The 19,268-nt window shown below is 43.5% G+C and overlaps 1 protein-coding gene across 2 annotated transcripts in view; it reads left to right on the top strand.

Moving 5' to 3' along the window:
* LOC121531707 (Golgi apparatus protein 1-like) overlaps window positions 1-19,268 on the top strand; it is a 32,880-nt gene extending 13,612 nt beyond the window's left edge. The window contains exons 7-26 of one of the 2 annotated variants that reach the window (XM_041837093.1): window positions 3,133-3,319; window positions 3,539-3,753; window positions 3,970-4,091; window positions 4,227-4,328; window positions 4,621-4,774; window positions 5,013-5,051; window positions 5,684-5,821; window positions 6,074-6,160; window positions 6,273-6,335; window positions 6,949-7,062; window positions 7,257-7,345; window positions 7,436-7,646; window positions 8,021-8,158; window positions 8,605-8,728; window positions 9,068-9,210; window positions 9,349-9,450; window positions 9,568-9,675; window positions 9,779-9,899; window positions 10,142-10,248; window positions 17,445-19,268. In XM_041837093.1, the coding sequence (XP_041693027.1) occupies window positions 3,133-3,319; window positions 3,539-3,753; window positions 3,970-4,091; window positions 4,227-4,328; window positions 4,621-4,774; window positions 5,013-5,051; window positions 5,684-5,821; window positions 6,074-6,160; window positions 6,273-6,335; window positions 6,949-7,062; window positions 7,257-7,345; window positions 7,436-7,646; window positions 8,021-8,158; window positions 8,605-8,728; window positions 9,068-9,210; window positions 9,349-9,450; window positions 9,568-9,675; window positions 9,779-9,899; window positions 10,142-10,248; window positions 17,445-17,612 (2,532 nt within the window). In that variant the 3' untranslated portion in view covers window positions 17,613-19,268. The remainder of the gene's footprint in view (window positions 1-3,132; window positions 3,320-3,538; window positions 3,754-3,969; window positions 4,092-4,226; window positions 4,329-4,620; window positions 4,775-5,012; window positions 5,052-5,683; window positions 5,822-6,073; window positions 6,161-6,272; window positions 6,336-6,948; window positions 7,063-7,256; window positions 7,346-7,435; window positions 7,647-8,020; window positions 8,159-8,604; window positions 8,729-9,067; window positions 9,211-9,348; window positions 9,451-9,567; window positions 9,676-9,778; window positions 9,900-10,141; window positions 10,249-17,444) is intronic. The other variant, XM_041837094.1, reaches the window with a different exon arrangement.

Below are 19,268 nucleotides of genomic sequence, written 5' to 3'. Positions count from 1 at the left end.
CCTCTGCTAAATCAGGGCCACCACTCCCAAAAATATATTTGACAAAATAATTTTTGGGATGGTAAAAGGTCATATGGAACTTTTTGGGCTACTCTAACAAATCCACATGGAAATGTTAGTTATAGATCTGTCATTCTCATTGAAAGCAAGTCTAATAAGTGGTAGATATGTTCTATGTGCTTTATTTCTGTGCTTCCCGTTCTTGAGTTTCGTTTTTGCGTCTTTTACTTTTGGTTTTGTACACCACCTTCAAACAGTAGAAAAAACTATATTTTTGGTTATTGAAAATATATACTATATATACAAAAGTATGTGGACATCCCTTTTTAAATTAGTGGATTCGGCTATTTCAGCCACACCCGTTGTTGACAAGTGTATAAAATCGAGCACACAGCCAAGCAATCTCCATAGACAAACATTGGCAGTAGAATGGCCTTACTGAAGAGCTTAGTGACTTTCAACGTGGCACTGTAAAATTTCTGCCCTGCTAGAGCTGCCCTGGTCAACTGTAAGTGCTGTTATTGTGAAGTGGAAATGTCTAGGAGCAACAACGGCTCAGCCTCGAAGTGGTAGGCTACACAAGCTCACAGAACGGGACTGCCGAGTGCTGAAGCGCATAGCTGGAGTGGTGTAAAGCTCGCTGCCATTGGACTCTGGGAGCAGTGAAAAAGCGTTCTCTGGAGTTATGAATCACGCTTCACTATCTGGCAGTCTAATGGACGAATCTGGGTTTGGCGGATGCCAGGAGAATGCTACCTGCCCCAATGCATAGTGCCAACTGTAAAGTTTGGTGGAGGAGGAATAATGGTCTGGGGCTGTTTTTCATGGTTCAGGCTAGGCCCCTTAGTTCCAGTGAAGGGAAATCTTAACGCTACAGCATACAGTGACGTTCTACACGATTCTGTGCTTCCAACTTTGTGGCAACAGTTTGGGGAAGGCCCTTCCCTGTTTCAGCATGACAATGCCCCCGTGCACAAAGCGAGGTCCATACAGAAATGGTTTGTCAAGATGGGTGTGGAAGAACTTGACTGGCCTGCACAAAGCCCTGACCTCAAGCCCATCGAGCACCTTTGGGATGAATTGGAACGCCGACTGCGAGCCAGGCCTAAGTCCCCGCAGCAATGTTCCAACATCTAGTGGAGGTTGTTAAAGCAGGAAAGGGGTGACCAACTCCATATTAATGCCCATGATTCTGGAATGAGATGTTCGATGAGCAGGTGTCCACATGCTTTTGGTCATGTAGTGTATTTTACAGTGGTTTAAACGGTACAATGATTCTTCACACTATACATTGCTTGTTTTGTCACAAACTGAAATTAGGCGAACTATTCGATTTTTAGCAACCAGGAAATGAAGTGTGTAGAAAAAATAATGGAGCTATATATTTTAAAACAGGGCTTGACATTTAAGTTTTTTAGCCACTTGTCCTTCTGACAAGTAGGACTGCATGGTCTGTAACACCATTTTTACATTGTTGTAGGAACCACTTTACAAAATATAATGCATTACTAACCTTTTTACCATAGAGAATCAGACAAAAATGTAGGCTACCCTCTGCCTATTGGCTTCTTTGAATAATCAGCCTGTCTCAAAATACAACACTGCCCCATTTTTAAGGCTCTCCTGGAGGATGGTTGGTCACTGTTGGTAGCCTATAAAATGTTGCAACATTACAATTATAACCAAATATAATAATTCTTATGTCTTTATAAAATAATTCCCTCGAGGGCTCGAAATTAAGGGCGTCCAGTCATCTCTGGGACAATAAAAAAGATGTATAGGACGGTTTAAAACAGACTCTGGGAAAGTTCTGGGTCGACAGATCCAAAATTCATACGACTGCACATGATAATAAATAAATAAAAAGCAGTGAGGCTGATGCAACAGATCAGACCGTTTTAGCTTAAAATGCTGCTAAAGTTGTATTTCTTTATTTTATAAGCTCAACAATGCGCACATGGCTGTAGGCTACGCGCGAATGTTCCAAAATACAATTAGTGGGAAAACACTGTTCTCAAAAGTGCATTGCACGGGCAAGCGGTTTCATGTGACAGAGATTAAAATATATATTACTAATATGACTGGGATTATGCCTTTGGCTGCTGGACATTAAAATAACTTTGATTTGAAAACCAATAGAACATGAGTGTGTTTATAAAATAATTCCCTCAATATTTCTATGGTCGTATTTTGGCTAGGCTAGGCTACTTTGAAACAAGGTAAGACATGCTTCAAAAATGACACAGCGTCCAGGTTTTAAACTATGAAGTTTATGGTTAAATAGTTTCTAAATGCTGATCGCCTCCGCTCAGATTCAAGGTGGGTGATGTGCGGTGCGCAACAGGCACTGTCCTTCACGCTCCGGTCTTGTGACCATTTGATCTGAACGAACCGTGTCTCTACAGTATGTCGAAAGAATCAAGCCTTTTTTTCATTGTTCCCCTCTAATCAGGGACTGATTTTAGACCTGGGACACCAGCCCACCCATGGCTGCACCCCTGCCCAGTCATGTAAAATCCATAGATTAGGGCCTAATCAATGTGTTTCAATTGACTGATTTCCTTATATGAACTGTAACTCAGTAAAATTGTTTCCTGTTGCGTTTATATATATTTTTTTATGTTAATGTCGAGCCCTGCAAAATGTGTAGAATTGCAGGAAACTAGCTTTAAAGTATCTGCCCAGTGAAAATCTCACAAATAATGTTGTTTTGTGGCCAAAGTATAAATTGGAGAAAAAACACTTCAAAATCCGGTATATGCCCACACCATTCTGTTGTTTGGGTACACCCACACCATTCCAACACAGAAAAGCTGCTTTTTAACACAATCAATTAATATTTTTGGGAAATAACTGTTTCACTGGTATTGTAAGTAATTATAGGTCGTATTTCATAGAAATCTGGAAACACTGGGCAGTTACTTTAAAACAGCAAAATGTTGTCTCTGCGGCCAAGAGGAGGGCCTCTAAAATTTTGGCCTGAGGCAGTGCCATTGGCCATGCCCACAAATCCTAGGGGAAACACTGGATTGTCTGTTCTGGTAATTATATTTCCATTCTTCTGGCCATTAGTCAATGAGTCAGATAGTGATTGTGACCAGAGCTGTGGTGTGTTGTGGTTGTCCTCCACAGTGCAGAGATGCTCTGACCACTCGTCAGAAGCTGATAGCCCAGGACTACAAGGTGAGCTACTCCCTGGCCAAGGCCTGCAAGACGGACCTGAGGAAGTATCGCTGCAGCGCAGACACCAACATGCCCCGCGCCCGCGAGGCCCGCCTCTCCTACCTGCTGCTCTGTTTGGAGTCTGCCGTACACAGAGGTTGGGCTGGCTCTTGTCTTCCTAACCTATGTCTGTGTGTCTACCTGTTCTGTCTCTTATGTTTTGTCAATCTATATCGGTATTTGGACTACAAAACTCTCATATGGTGTCACACTGGTGTTACTTTTAGTGTTTTTCTCCAGATAATTAAATGAAATGTCTTTCAAGTGCCCCACTTGCAGTTCCTGTATGACATTTCCTGACCTGTGTGTGTTCCAGGTCGTACGGTGAGCGGGGAGTGTCAGGGGGAGATGTTGGACTACAGGAGGATGTTGATGGAGGATTTCTCTCTGAGCCCAGAGATTGTGCTGCATTGCCGTGGGGAGATCGAGGCCCACTGCTCCGGCCTCCACCGCAAGGGACGCACCCTGCACTGTTTGATGAGGGTAGGCCGAGGAGACCAGGGCGCCATCGACAACCTCTGCCAGAAAGCTGTGAGTTCAGTTCACCTACAAAATCTCACCATAGATATTAGGAGATTCGTTATTTAGACTGAGATTAAGAGCACAATCATTTAGCGTGGAGCTTTTAAAGAGCAGCCAAGGACCAGAACAAAAAGACATACTGTACACAGGTATCCACTTCAAATCATGTTTTTTTCCTACTTTTATTTCTATCGATTGATTGGTTGTTGTTATTCCCCCCCTCAGCTCCAGACCTTGATCCAAGAGGCAGACCCTGGGGCAGACTACCGTATCGACCGGGCCCTAAACGAGGCCTGTGAGTCTGTCATCCAGACCGCCTGCAAACACATCCGCAACGGAGACCCCATGTGAGTCACCAAACTCTTCCACTCTCCTGCTCACTTTACAAAGATAATAGGAAAGAGAACTACTAGAACAGTGATTTAAAAAAACAATCTGTCATACTTCAGCTCTAGTAATGTGTGTTTGTTGTACGTGTGTAGGATCCTGTCTTGTCTGATGGAGCACCTGTACACAGAGAAGATGGTGGAGGACTGTGAACACAGGCTGCTGGAGCTGCAGTACTTCATAGCGCGGGATTGGAAGTAAGGGGCAACACTAGTTTATGGTGATCCTCCACACACGTGGCGATCCTACACATTCAAAGCCTTTTAAGCACTGTAACGTTAATATAGTAGCCTGACCAGGCTCCATATAAGGGTTTTTAGTGTGCCTGGTCAGTGTGCATTTTCCTAGTATGGCTTCCTCCGACGTACTCTTGCTTGCTCTTTGGGGTCAAGGCCGGATGACTGTAAAACACTTTGTGACAACTGCTGATGTAAAAAGGGCATTCTAAATGCATTTGATTGATTGATCCTCACACTTTCTGTCTCCCAGACTGGACCCCATCCTGTATAAGAAGTGCCAGGGCGACGCCTCCCGCCTGTGCCACACCCACGGCTGGAATGAGACCAGCGAGATGATGCCACCCGGCGCCATCTTCTCCTGTCTGTACCGCCACGCCTACCGCACAGAGGAGCAGGGACGGCGGGTGGGACTGCACCCATAGACATGCATACATTCATATATATTTCTATGTCTTCATATACTCATGATTGACTGCACCGCACTGCACACAGGAAACGCATCAGTACCTAATGTAGAGGAATAGCGATATAGATTTACTTACAATAATCACAGAAATAACTATTGTCTGAAGTGATCTAAGACCTTTAGAAATACTATACATCTGTCCTCAGTACATTCTAAAAGTGTTGTCCTTTTAAAAGGGGAATGCAGTGGAACAAACAGGAAAACATGGTTTCATTGTAAGTAAGTTAAGTGGTGATGATTATCATGATGTGATTGGGTTCTGATTCCTGAAGATTATTCTAGTCAAAATGAGGGCAAATTATGGATGTTTTGTTGTTGAGGAATGTCAATTCGAACACATTTCTGAAAATGCAATTATTTAGTTATCTAATGGCTTAATGTATCAGTGCGCACCTTTACATGTTGAATGTGTCATTGGTGTCAGAAGTGGAATTCGGTAATGTAATTGTCTCTATACTCAGGAATGATCTTTAGCCTTTCAATGAAAATAACTATCATTTGAATAATCTCTGAATATTAGACTGGAATGGTTGCTTGGTCTCATTGACAACAGTGGGATTATGTCTTGTGATCACCCAATCAATATACTGAAGGTACACTACAAGCAAACACATCATTCATTTTGATGGGACATACCATTAGCATTGGCACTTGCTTATCTTTCTTGGGCTCCTATCTCCCCTACTGCCTGGTTGTCTCTTGTCCTGCATCCTAAACAGGGTTGGCCTCAATTCCATTTCAATTCAGGAAGTAGCCTGACTTGGAATTGACTGAATTGAAATGGAATTGACCCAAACCCTGATCCTGAATTCTATAATGTTGAGTTCTATTCTTTGATATTACCTAGCTGTCTCGGGACTGTAAAGTGGAGGTGCAGCGTATCCTCCACCAGAGGGCGCTGGATGTGAAGCTGGACCCGGAGCTGCAGAGACGCTGTATGACCGACCTGGGGAAGTGGTGCAGTGAGAAGGCCGAGTCTGGACAGGTACTGGAGGAGACCACCTGCTATTTGTCACACATCATTCTTATCACTTGCATATTAAATAATATCATCCATCTATTTTATTGTAGCCTGTAAGTGCTGACGTGATCATTTTTATTTAGAACGCTACATACTCCTTAACTATAACATGTGGCCAACCGTATTGGGCGTAGATCAGGGGGACAGTAATAATTGCACAACCAAGGTGTACGTTTTCTGTATTGAAGTCTGACATGGCATTTTATCGTGTTCCAGGAGCTGGAGTGTCTACAGGACCACCTAGAGGACCTGGTGTCAGAGTGCAGAGATGTGGTGGGCAACCTGACTGAACTGGAGTCTGAGGTAAAATAGGAGTACCAGGGACACATTGACTGACTGCTCTGTATGAGGAACTGGCTGTGGTGAACTATGGTTGGTCACATGGTAAAAGGGTGTTCTTCTCTCCTCCCACCAGGACATTCAGATTGAGACCCTGCTGATGCGAGCCTGTGAGCCAGTCATCCAGTCCCACTGTCACGTGAGTCCTACCTCTACCCCAGCCCTGAGCGCTCTCTCAGGGCTTCTCATACCATCAACCCCCCTTCAACTCCACTTCCACTTCCAGTGACAGGGATATATCTCCTGTCAAGAGTCTAGAATTTCAAATGATCCATTATTCAAATAGAAATGTGAGTTTTCTCATTGATCGGTCATTCTCATTGAAAGCAAGCCAAAGAAGCAGTAGATCTGTTCTATGTGCTCTATTTCTATGCTTCCCGTTTTTAAGTTTAGTTTTTGTACTTTCTGTTTTGTACACCAGCTTCAAACAGCTGAAAATACAATATTTCTGGTTATGGAAAATATATTTCACAGCGGTTTAGATGGTACAATAATTCTCTACACTATACTTGCATGTTTTGTCACATAAACTGAAACTAGGCGAACTATTAGAATTTTTGTAACCAGGAAATGGCGGAACGATTTCTACATAGTGCATCTTTAACTGATTTCACTGACTCTTATAAGGACAAGAGATATACTGCATTTCAATGGCTTTGTATTTTGACTCTATCAGTACTCTAACCTTTTTCCTTATAGTCTTGGCTCCTGACCACTTTCTATTTTTCTTTCTCTCTCTCCCTCTCTCCCAGGAGGTGGCAGATAACCAGATCGACACGGGGGATCTGATGGAGTGTCTGGTGCAGAACAAACACCAGAAGGAGATGAACGACAAGTGTGCCGTGGGCGTCACACACTTCCAACTGGTGAGTCTGTCTGTGGGCCAACTCCAAAAATACTCCCAACACTGGTGTGGATCTGAAACATAATATATGCCACTTAACAAACGCTTTCTTCATAGTATGTGTGTGATCCTTGCGAGAATTGAACCCACGACCTTGACCGTTGCTTCACTCCCATTTCTCTGCTCTTTCCTTCTCCTTTTGCTCTTCCCTCTCAGGTCCAGATTAAGGACTTCCGTTTCTCCTACAAGTTTAAGATGGCCTGCAAAGATGACGTGCTCAAACTCTGCCCCAACATCAAGAAGAAGTGAGTGCTGTCTGAGTGAGAACCCGGAAATAGTTGAACAAACTGTCAAACAAACGTTATTTCGCTCCCCCTCTCTCACATTCCCTCCAGGGTGGACGTAGTGCTCTGTCTGAGCACCACGGTGAGGAACGACACTCTGCAGGACATGAAGGAGCAGCGTGTGTCTGTCAAGTGTCGTAAGCAGCTGAGGGTGGAGGAGCTGGAGATGTCTGAGGATGTCCGTCTGGAGCCTGAGCTCTATGACTCCTGTAAGCAGGACATCGGGAGGCTGTGCCAGAACGTGGCCTTCGGGAACGCACAGGTCAGTATTATTAATGAGGATTCTAAACGCATTTCCCTCCATCTGATCCCCATCAGCCTGACTACAGCCTCACTTGTCAGTCGTGCCCTAGACCAAAGCGTTTAGCAACGGTAATATGGGGCGGCAGGTAGCTTAGTGGTTAAGAGCGTTGTACCAGTAACCGAAAGGTCGCTGGTTCTAATCCCCGAGCTGACTAGGTGAAAAATCTGTCGATGTGCCCTTGAGCAAGGCACTTAACCCTAATTGCTCCTGTAAGTCGCTCTGGATAAGAGCGTCTGCTAAATGACCAATTTATTTATTTAATTTATAATATTTCTACATGAGAATTATTGATGACTGTGACGATGAAGATGAGTGCCCTCTCTCTGTAATAGGTGATCGAGTGTCTGAAGGAGAACAAGAGGCAGCTGACCCAGCGCTGTCACCACAGGGTGTTTAAGCTGCAGGAGGTAGAGATGATGGACCCAGAGCTGGACTACCAACTCATGAGGGTCTGCAAGCAGATGATCCGGGTATGTACTTTTCACTGAGTCGTTTTAGCATAACACAGGTCCAAACACAAGGCAAATGCAAACATTGTAAGGAAGTCTTCAACAATGTAGCTATGCTCAAAGGCGCCTCAGTCAAACCATGATTGCTGATTACATTGCATTTGAAATAAAATGTTAGTGTATTTTGTATAATTATAATTTTCTGAAAAAGAGGTTCCTGGCGGTTAGTAAAACTGTCATACAGGCAGGATGACTGTGGCTTGTGGTGTCTATGTTGGTCTCTCCCATGTGTCTTCTCTCCCAGTGTTTTTATAGTCTGGTCTCTTACAAGAGAAAAGCTGCATAGTCTGTGGCTCTCTTGAAATGAACGTCATTTATAATAACAACCAACGTTTCGACAGCTACACTGCCTTCATCAGGGTTTCATCTGAGTTTCATAGTGTTCTGTCTGTCTGTGTCTCTACCAGCGGTTCTGCGCTGAGGCTGATGCCAAGAACATGCTGCAGTGCCTGAAGCAGAACAAGAACAGTGAGCTGATGGACCCCAAGTGTAAACAGATGATCACCAAGAGACAGATCACACAGAACACGGGTAGATACTGAACACACACACACTATAGCTCACAATCAGAGGAGGCTGGTGGGAGGAGCTATAGGAGGACAGGCTCGTTGGAATATAATAAATGGAACAGTATCAAACATATGAAACCACATATTTGACGCTGTTCCATTTCTTCCATTCTAGTCGTTACAATGAGCCTGTCCTCTAGCTCCTCCCACCAGCCACTACTGCTCACAATATGAGCAGAGATTATGGCTTCCAGCATGCATACACAGCACCTCTGTAGTATTATTTGTGCATTATTTGTTCTCACCTGGTCTCTAAACCCGGGGTTCTCACCCTGTCTCCTCTCCTGTGTGTCCTGTCCAGACTACAGGTTGAACCCGGTGCTGAGGAAGTCGTGTAAGGCTGACATCCCGAAGTTCTGCCAGAGCATCCTAAACAAGGCTACAGGAGACAGTGAGCTGGAGGGACAGGTCGTCTCCTGCCTCAAACTCAAATACGCCGACCAGGTCAGAAGGCACTGGTTCTTTTTATTTCGTTCACCATTTTTGGGGGGGGGTTGTTACTACTGTGTTGAGGCGTTTTCAATTTTTTCTGCATATTTCTCTGTTTGGGTGTGTGTACTAAACGTGTAATGTTGTCCACAGCGTCTGTCTCCTGACTGTGAGGATCAGATCAGGGTGATCCTACAGGAGTCAGCTCTGGACTACAGACTGGACCCTCAGCTGCAGGTGCACTGCACTGACGAGGTGAGTAGGCCGGCCGGTCCTGCACAATACTATTTCTACTGTTTACACACGTGTCAAGGTTTTTTACACATTGGGTAAGTCACTGAGTAACACACTGTGTGTGTGTGTGTGTGTCAGATCTCTCGGCTGTGTCCAGAGGAGGCTGCGGCCCAGGAACAGACGGGTCAAGTAGAGGAGTGTCTCAAAGTCAACCTGCTCAAGATCAAAGTGGAGGGCTGCAAGAAGGTGGGTGTTTCTCATCTCCTCAAACTGACAATGTTCCGCTTTCTTGGAGTCAATAGTCTGATAAACTCCCTCTTCTTCACCACTTTCTCTGTTTTCTCTTCAGGAGGTGTTGAACATACTGAAGGAGAGTAAGGCAGACATCTTTGTGGACCCTGTCCTCCACACAGCATGTGCTCTGGACATCAAACATCACTGTGCTGCCATCCCACCAGGACGAGGACGCCGTGAGTAACACACACGCACACACACACACACACACAGTCAATTTGTATACACACCTCTGTCCCTAGTACACACATCCCTTACCCCTTTGGCCCTTTTCCTCTGTGTTGAATGGCCTTACTGCACTGTTGGAGCTAGAAACGTAAGCATTTCGCTGCACCTGCGATAATATGTGTATGCGATTTATGTATATATGTGTATATTTGATTTGTTTACCTGACGGTGTGTGTTCGTTCCTCCTCAGAGATGTCCTGTCTGATGGAGGCTCTGCAGGATAAGAGGGTGCGTCTGCAGCCAGAGTGTAAGAAGAGACTGCAGGACCGCATCGACATGTGGAGCTACGCTGCCAAGGTGAACAAGACACATACACCAACAACACGTCACTAGCTTGACTAAACACTCACACCCGTGTCCCTTCAAAACAAGAGAGAACCTATGGAACGTTACATTGTACTTTTTAAAGCACTTACATTTTCTGTCGTGAATTATCAGTCGATTAGGCTTGTCACGATACCAAAATCTTACAAACAATATGATAGCAGACCAAGTGTCACGATACCGAGTAGTATCACAGTACCACAGTTGTCTAGCATCCTGTTCGCCCCGTCCCCCGGACGCTTTTTCATGTTTCCCAAACGTTCTCCAAAAACCTGTCACTGAAATTGACACTTCTACTCAATACAACATATTTCAATTTAACTTCACACTGTTCAGTGTATAATATAATACTGCATAGAATGGCTGATTTGCTCATATTTGCAAAGGCCTACCTGAGATTTGGCTGGAGGAATTGGTGGAAGGAATATACATCAGTATTTGTATTTATTATGGACCCCCCCATCAGTGGAGGCTGCTGAAGGGTGGACGGCTCATAATAATGGCTAGAATTGCACAAATGGAATGGTATCAAACACATAGAAACCATGTGTTTGATACCATTCCACTTACTCCACTACAGCCATTACCACTTGCCTGTCCTCCCCAATTAAGGTCCAACCAACCTCCTATGATATACATTCATAATGATCTGCATTTCATTGTGTCGGTAAGGGGAAAACACTGCATGAAACCTTCTTTACTTCTGCTCTTTTTTTTCTCAACACTTTTTGTTTTGTTTTATTTATTTTTTGTTAAAAATAAATGCACTGTTGGTTAAGGGCTTTAAGTAAGCCTTTCACTGTAATGTCTGCACCTGTTGTATTCGGCGCATGTGGCCAATAAAATGTGATTTGATTTGATTTTTTACTCTTCAGTTAACGGAGACACGCTCTCCCTCCCTTCCTCACACACTCTCTCTGTCTCCCTCACTCTCATAAACACACACACAAACTGAATTTAAGAAGCACCAGAAATATTTATTTTTTAATATAGTTTAGGCTTACATTAGGCCTATATGAATCTTACCTTTTCAAGCACATCTCATGAGTAGCAGACCATTTTCCTTTCTTCCTGTGACAATCAACTTTGCTTAAACCTACTGTCAAATTACCAGGTTGTTAGCTAGCTAGGTAAGAGGACTGAACAACACCAATAATTAGTAACCCAGGATTAGTTTAAAATGGCCCACGACATGGTTTGTGAAATTATATCAAATGCGCCCGAATCCCGATAGAAAGGAAAAATAAGGCTTCTCTGGTAATAAGGGCATATACAGGTAAAAGTCAGTAAATTAGAATATTTTGAAAAACTTGATTTATTTCAGTAATTGCATTCAAAAGGTGTAACTTGTACATTATATTTATTCATTGCACACAGACTGATGCATTCAAATGTTTATTTCATTTAATTTTGATGATTTGAAGTGGCAACAAATGAAAATCCAAAATTCCGTGTGTCACAAAATTAGAATATTGTGTAAGGGTTACATTTTGAAGACACCTGGTGCCACAAACTAATCAGCTGATTAACTCAAAACACCTGCAAAGGGCTTTAAATGGTCTCTCAGTCCAGTTCTGAAGCCTACACAAACATGGGGAAGACTTCAGATTTGACAGCTGTCCAAAAGGCGACCATCGACACATTGCACAAGGAGGGAAAGACACAAAAGGTTATTGCAGAAGAGGCTGGCTGTTCTCAGAGCTCTGTGTCCAAACACATTAATAGAGAGGCAAAGGGAAGGAAAAACTGTGGTCAGAAAAAAGTGTACAAGCGATAGGGATCACCGCGCCCTAGTCAAGATTGTGAAAAAAACCATTCAAAAATGTGGGGGAGATTCACAAGGAGTGGACAGCTGCTGGAGTCAGGGCTTCAAGATCCACCACCAAGAGACGCTTGAAAGACATGGGTTTCAACTGCCGCATACCTCGTGTCAAGCCACTGTTGACCAAGAAACAGCGCAAAAGCGTCTCACCTGGGCTAAGGAAAAAAGAGCTGGACTGCTGCTGAGTGGTCTAAAGTCATGTTTTCTGACGAAAGCAAATTTTGCATTTCCTTTGGAAATCGAGGTCCCAGAGTCTGGAGGAAGACAGGAGAGGCACAGGATCCACGTTGCCTGAAGTCTAGTGTAAAGTTTCCACCATCAGTGATGGTTTGGGGTGCCATGTCATCTGCTGGTGTCGGTCCACTCTGTTTCCTGAGATCCAGGGTCAACGCAGCCGTCTACCAGCAAGTTTTAGAGCACTTCATGCTTCCTGCTGCTGACCTGCTCTATGGAGATGGAGATTTCAGGTTCCAACAGGACTTGGCGCCTGCACACAGCGCAAAATCTACCCGTGCCTGGTTTACGGACCATGGTATTTCTGTTCTAAATTGGCCAGCCAACTCCCCTGACCTTAGCCCCATAGAAAATCTGTGGGGTATTGTGAAAAGGAAGATGCAGAATGCCAGACCCAACAACGCAGAAGAGTTGAAGGCCACTATCAGAGCAACCTGGGCTCTCATAACACCTGAGCAGTGCCAGAAACTCATCGACTCCATGCCACGCCGCATTAATGCAGTAATTGAGGCAAAAGGAGCTCCAACCAAGTATTGAGTATTGTACATGCTCATATTTTTCATTTTCATACTTTTCAGTTGGCCAACATTTCTAAAAATCCCTATTTTGTATTAGCCTTAAGTAATATTCTAATTTTGTGACACACGGAATTTTGGATTTTCATTTGTTGCCACTTCAAATCATCAAAATTAAATGAAATAAACATTTGAATGCATCAGTCTGTGTGCAATGAATAAATATAATGTACAAGTTACACCTTTTGAATGCAATTACTGAAATAAATCAAGTTTTTCAAAATATTCTAATTTACTGACTTTTACCTGTATATATATATTTTTTTACAGTTTAGGCTAGAGACAAGCCATTTTCTTAGATGTAAAGCTGCAGACCAGAGCATGTGAGCGGAGTTGAACGGTTGGAAATCCTGCTCGCCGCTCTGGAGCTCCATGTCCTTTCCAACCGCTCTGCTAAAAACAGCTCCGTGCTCACAGTAAAAAAAACTGCCACTCCAAATTCGCTTCATTCATTAAAATCACAATTTAACCAACACCAATCTAATTTTGTGACTCCCTGGACCTACCATTTGGTTTTCAAGTATTGAAACCAAATCATATGGATTTGAATGAAAAGTATTTTAATAAACATGAAAAGGTGAATGTAAGAAGCGCACATCATTTCAAATAGTCTACATGTCATATTAAACAGCATATACACATTCTAAATAGGTCAGGAGCCAGACAGGGAGCCGAAGGAGGAAGGAATGAAAATTAATTATTTAGGCTATATTATTTCAATTACTTCAAGGCTACAGCCTACAAAGAAATACATTGTGAAGCATTTGCGAGTGCGACACAATAGGCTGGTAGGGACATAAAGGGCTCAGCATTTAAACAACATTTTGTTGTATTAAATCATTATAGTCTATAAATTGCGCATATACAATGGCTTATGAAAGTTTTTACCCCCCTTGGCATTTTTACTATTTTGTTGCCTTACAATCTGGAATTAAAATGTGGCGCAGTGGTCTAAGGCACTGCATCGCAGTGCTAGCTGTGCCACTAGAGATCCTGGTTCGAATCCAGGCTCTGCTGTAGCTGGCCGCAACCGGGAGACCAATGGGGCGGCGCACAATTGGCCCAGCGTCGTCCAGGGTAGGGGAGGGAATGGCCGGCAGGGAGGTAGTTCAGGTGGTAGAGCATGGTGTTTGCAACGCCGGGGTTGTGGGTTCGATTCCCACGGGGGGCCAGTATGAAAATAAAAAAGAATAATGTATGCACTAACTGTAAGTCGCTCTGGATAAGAGCGTCTGCTAAATGACGTAAATGTAAAATTGATTTTTTGGGGGGGCTTGTATCATTTGATTTACATAACATGCCTACCACTTTTGAAGGTACTTTGTAGAGCCACCTTTTGCAGCAATTACAGCTGCAAGTCTCTTGGGGTATGTCTCTATAAGCTTGGCACATCTAGCCACTGGGATTTTTGCCCATTCTTCAAGGCAAAACTGCTCCAGCTCCTTCAAGTTGGATGGGTTCCGCTGGTGTACAGCAATCTTTAAGTCATACCACAGATTCTCAATTGGATTGAGGTCTGGGCTTTGACTAGGCCATTCTAAGACATTTAAATGTTTCCCCTTAAACCACTAGAGTGTTGCTTTAGAAGTATGCTTAGGGTCATTGTCCCGCTGGAAGGTGAACCTCTGTCCCAGTCTCAAATCTCTGTAAGACTGAAACAGGTTTCCCTCAAGAATTTCCCTGTATTTAGCGCCATCCATCATTCCTTCAATTCTGACCAGTTTCCCAGTCCCTGCCGATGAAAAACATCCCCACAGCATGATGCTGCCACCACCACACTTCACTGTGGGGATGGTGTTCTCGGGGTGATGAGAGGTGTTGGGTTTGCGCCAGACATAGCGTTTTCCTTGATGGCCAAAAAGCTCAATTGTAGTCTCATCCGACCAGAGTACCTTCTTCCATAAACTGCCATAAAAAATCCAGACTACGGTTTGCAAGTGCACATGGGGACAAAGATTGTACTTTTTGGAGAAATGTCCTCTGGTCTGATTAAACAAAAATAGAACTGTTTGGCCATAATGACCATTGTTATGTTTGGAGGAAAAAGGGGGTGCTTGCAAGCCGAAGAACACCATCCCAACCGTGAAACACGGGGGTGGCAGCATCATGCTGTGGGGGTGCTTTGCTGCAGGAGGGACTGGTGCACTTCACAAAATAGATGGCATCATGAGGGAGGAAAATTATATGGATATATTGAAGCAACATCTCAAGACATCAGTCAGGAAGTTAAAGCTTGGTCGCAAATGGGTCTTCCAAATGGACAATGACCCTAAGCATACTTCCAAAGTTGTGGCAAAATGACTTAAGGACAACAAAGTGAAGGTATTGGAGTAGCCATCACAAAGCCCTGACCTCAATCCTATAGAACATTTGTGGGCAGAACTGAAAAGCGTGTGCGAGGAGGCCTACAAACCTGACTCAGGTACACCAGCTCTGTCAGGAGGAATGGGCCAAAATTCACCCAACTTATTGTGGGAAGCTTATGGAAGGCTACCCAAAACGTTTGACCCAAGTTAAACAATTTAAAGGCAATGCTACCAAATACTAATTGAGTGTATGTAAACTTCTGACCCACTCTGAATGTGATGAAAGCAATCAAATCTGAAATAAATAATTCTCTCTACTATTATTCTGACATTTCACATTCTTAAAATATAGTGGTGATCCTAACTGACCTAAAACAGGGAATTTTTACTAGGATTAAATGTCAGCAATTGTGAAAAACTGAGTTTAAATGTATTTGGCTAAGGTGTATGTAAACTTTCGTCTTCAACTGTATATACTGAGATCATGTGACACTTAGATTGCACACAGGTGGACTTTATTTAACTAATTATGTGACTTCTGAAGGTAATTGGTTGCACCAGATCTTATTTAGGGGCTTCATAGCAAAGGGGGTGAATACATATGCACGCACCACTTTTCCATTATTGATTATTTACAATTTTTTTCATTTCACTTCACCAATTTGGAGTATTTTGTGTATGTCCATTACATGAAATCCAAATAGAATTCCATTTAAATTACAGGTTGTAATGCAACAAAATAGGACAAACGCTAAGGGGGATGAATTATTTTGCAAGGCACTGTAGGCTGTGACTTACTTAGAATGAAATGAAATGAAAAATGACTTAGTGCCTTTTTAATTCATTTTTAGAAACACGAGTTTGGCCAGTCTGTGGCTTCAGTCTCATGCGATGGTGCCTGGAGAGCATGCCAGCAGTGGAGAATATCCTCTCCATACTTGCAGAGCCACTGGGGATGCTAAACACCCTTTTGGCCAGGCTGGGCAGAGATGCAGTTTTATTTTTTATTTTTCTATAGGTAGGCCTGAAGGTTTTTAGGCAAAATAACCCAATCAAAACGGAAAGCTCCTTGAACATGGGAATATGCCAGGCCTATTGGGCCAAAATCAATTATGGCCTATTGTATAGATCATAGAACAAAAATGAATTAAACGTTTAAGAGATAAGATTTTTTTTAAATATTATAAATACTTTTGTGACAATGACACACTTAGTTATCTACCCACCTCATTCCTTTCTTTTAGCATATGCACATAGTAAGTACACCATCATGTATTTTCAGATTCCACAGTGATTATTTAGTTGTGGACATTACATCACTGCTCTCCCTCTCTTGCTCTTGGTCCACATCTTTGTAAGTCACCTTGATTTAGCACCTGTGTGTTCTATCAGTTTCTTTGAAAATATTTAGCGAACTCCATGACAGTAGCTAAAGCAAGGGTCTATAGCAGCACACAAGTAGACTGCAAATGCATGCTGGGCCGGGCATGCCCTGAGCTCGTGAAGTGAGTGCTACTGGAGCGAAATTGGAGGGGTTGAGAAGGCCGACGCTCCATCCTTTGGGAATCTCGCTCCGCGCTCCAGTCAAATTGGGCACGCTCTCCTCCAGCTCCGCTCACATACTCAGACTGGTCTGTGCTCTTGGTTATAACAGGCGATGAAATAAGACAATGTATCCACATTGCTTGCTTTGCTCGCTGCTCCGATGTAACAAATGTACAAATCTAACAACAGAAGATTCATCAGGGTCTGGGTCTGCATCCCCAATCGCCATCACAGCTAAATTATATTTTAAAAACTGATGGAGGAATAGATGCACATGAAGAGTAGGCTGAGAGAAGCAGGTGAGTGAGGGCTGGTAGGGGATGCAGCTGGTTGATTACAGCTGCCACACGTATATGCGCATTAAAGTAAAGTGGATATTAAATTCAACTGAATTTTTAAACAAAACTGACTTTATACAACATTTTAAAACAGGCACCAGCAGGTTCTTTAGATCGGTAGGGCTGGAAAAGTCTGCACTATCATATGAAACGGTACTACGGTATTAAAAAATGTTGGGATCATGAGGTTTTGGTACCGTGATATTACCGGTATACCGTGCGACACTACAGTGGATGCTACCCTCCTATGGTCTAGCATTGAACACACAATTTCACATTGAACCCTCTCTACTTTTTCATACTTTGACTGACACCCACACCTGCTCCCCTCCTTCTCTGTCCCTCCCAGGTGGCCCCAGCCGAAGGCTTCTCAGACCTGGCCATGCAGGTGATGACATCACCCTCCAAGAACTACATCCTGGCTATGTTTGGCCTGGGCGTGTGCGTTCTCTTCCTGTTCGGCCTGCTGTGTGGCCGCATCACCAAGCGAGTAATGCAGGAGCAGAAGGACAGGTAGAGAGGGGGGCCTCAGAGGGCCACAACAGCAAAACAACCTGGACAGGGCCCTCCCCTCCCTCAGCATAGCCCCAACTACTCCCACCTCAGCCTGGCTCCATGTACAAACCATGTCCCCCTACTTTTACCCCCCAGCCTCCTCCACGTCACTCCCTGAGACTGGGCTTTATGGGGGAGCCATTCAAGCTTCCCTGTCATCATCGCTATGTTGTCGGAGGGCTACTTTGGGGCCTACATTACCCAGACTCCCCTATGGTGGTTGGTCTCCCAGCTTCACTGGTATGAGAGCCCACATGCCCCGACTGTGAGACTGACACATAACCCCTCCAACCCTATTCCAGTGTCTGACTGATGAAAGCCAAGTCTTCACGTTATGTTCTACAGCAGACTTCTAGAAGGACGATGCCGCCACCTCTTTATCCTCTATCACTCCACTGCTAACCAGCTAACGCTAACAGACCTGTACCACCAGGCGGCCCGGCTAGGCCAGCCTGCTTGGGCATAAGCATTATTTATTGATTTGGATTCTGCTTTTGGTTTCTTTTGCAGTGTTCTTTTTTTTCTTCACCTCATTTAGATGCAATATTTATTTTAAGTAATATTTCATTTGTGGGGGGTTGGTGGGTCAGAAGGGGAGGTGGGTTCTCAGTAAGCATGAAGAGTTATTATGTGAGAGAGAAAGAACCTCTCCTTACTTATGGCCTGCCTAAGAGGCTTTCAATGATTTCAGTGCTGATAGATTGATATTAGTAAGAGCGATTGTGTGTGAGAATGAAAGTGTGTGACTGTGTGTTTGACAGTGTGTGGAAGGGGAGTATTAACGCTGTTTTTCTGTAAAATTTTTGTTCTTCTCCTGAGAGGATGGGGTGGTTGACTGACTTTAGGTTGCCCGATGTGTATTAGATTCACTGAATTGCCATGGGACTGCCAGGTGTTGTGTTGTGTTGAGATGCCCTCCACAGACTGAGCCTCATGGGATAGGAGTCCTACAGCCTACAGTATATTATATCAGTCTTACACTCCTAAAAGCTGATGATAATAATATTGATTACTCTATTCGTGGTTATGCTGACAGACCTGGCAGTGTATCATAGATGGCTCCAGTGCCAAGGATGCCTGCTTAGTACAGTCTGAAACGGTACTCCAGTCACTCCATGCTTGGCTTGTGGTAGGGTTAGCATGATGCTAACCGAATGGGTGGTATGGTAGAGAAACGGTTTACATCGAACAGATAGCTGGAACACCAGACTAGTATTCACACACATTTCTCTCAAGGTACTCAGTTAACAATGAACATTTGACAGAGAGCTGGGTCTATTTGTCTGAGTGGACACAACACTGACGGATGGTGCAGAAAGATAAGTCTCCTTTTGAAAACTGGCTTCTAAAAAGCGTCCCATCTAGTTTTCAAGTAGTGAACCTGCAGGGTAGCAGGTTTAAACCAAGGGTATTGGTAGCGCAGTGTTACATTGGTATTGAAGAATGGTTGGTGGTACAAAGGGTCAAGAACAATAAACAAAAAAAAGATATAAAATAAATATAAACGCTTATAGAGATCTGAAGATTTAGTTTGAAAGGATACTGGAACCATTGCACATTTTTATTTTATGTCTATCTCTCTCTCTCATATATATATATATATATATATATATATATA

The sequence above is a fragment of the Coregonus clupeaformis genome, chromosome 19, assembly GCF_020615455.1.
Source record: "Coregonus clupeaformis isolate EN_2021a chromosome 19, ASM2061545v1, whole genome shotgun sequence".
Lineage (NCBI taxonomy): Eukaryota > Metazoa > Chordata > Actinopteri > Salmoniformes > Salmonidae > Coregonus > Coregonus clupeaformis.
Note: the sequence above shows the minus strand (reverse complement) of the source record. Positions and strands in the feature narration are given on the sequence as shown.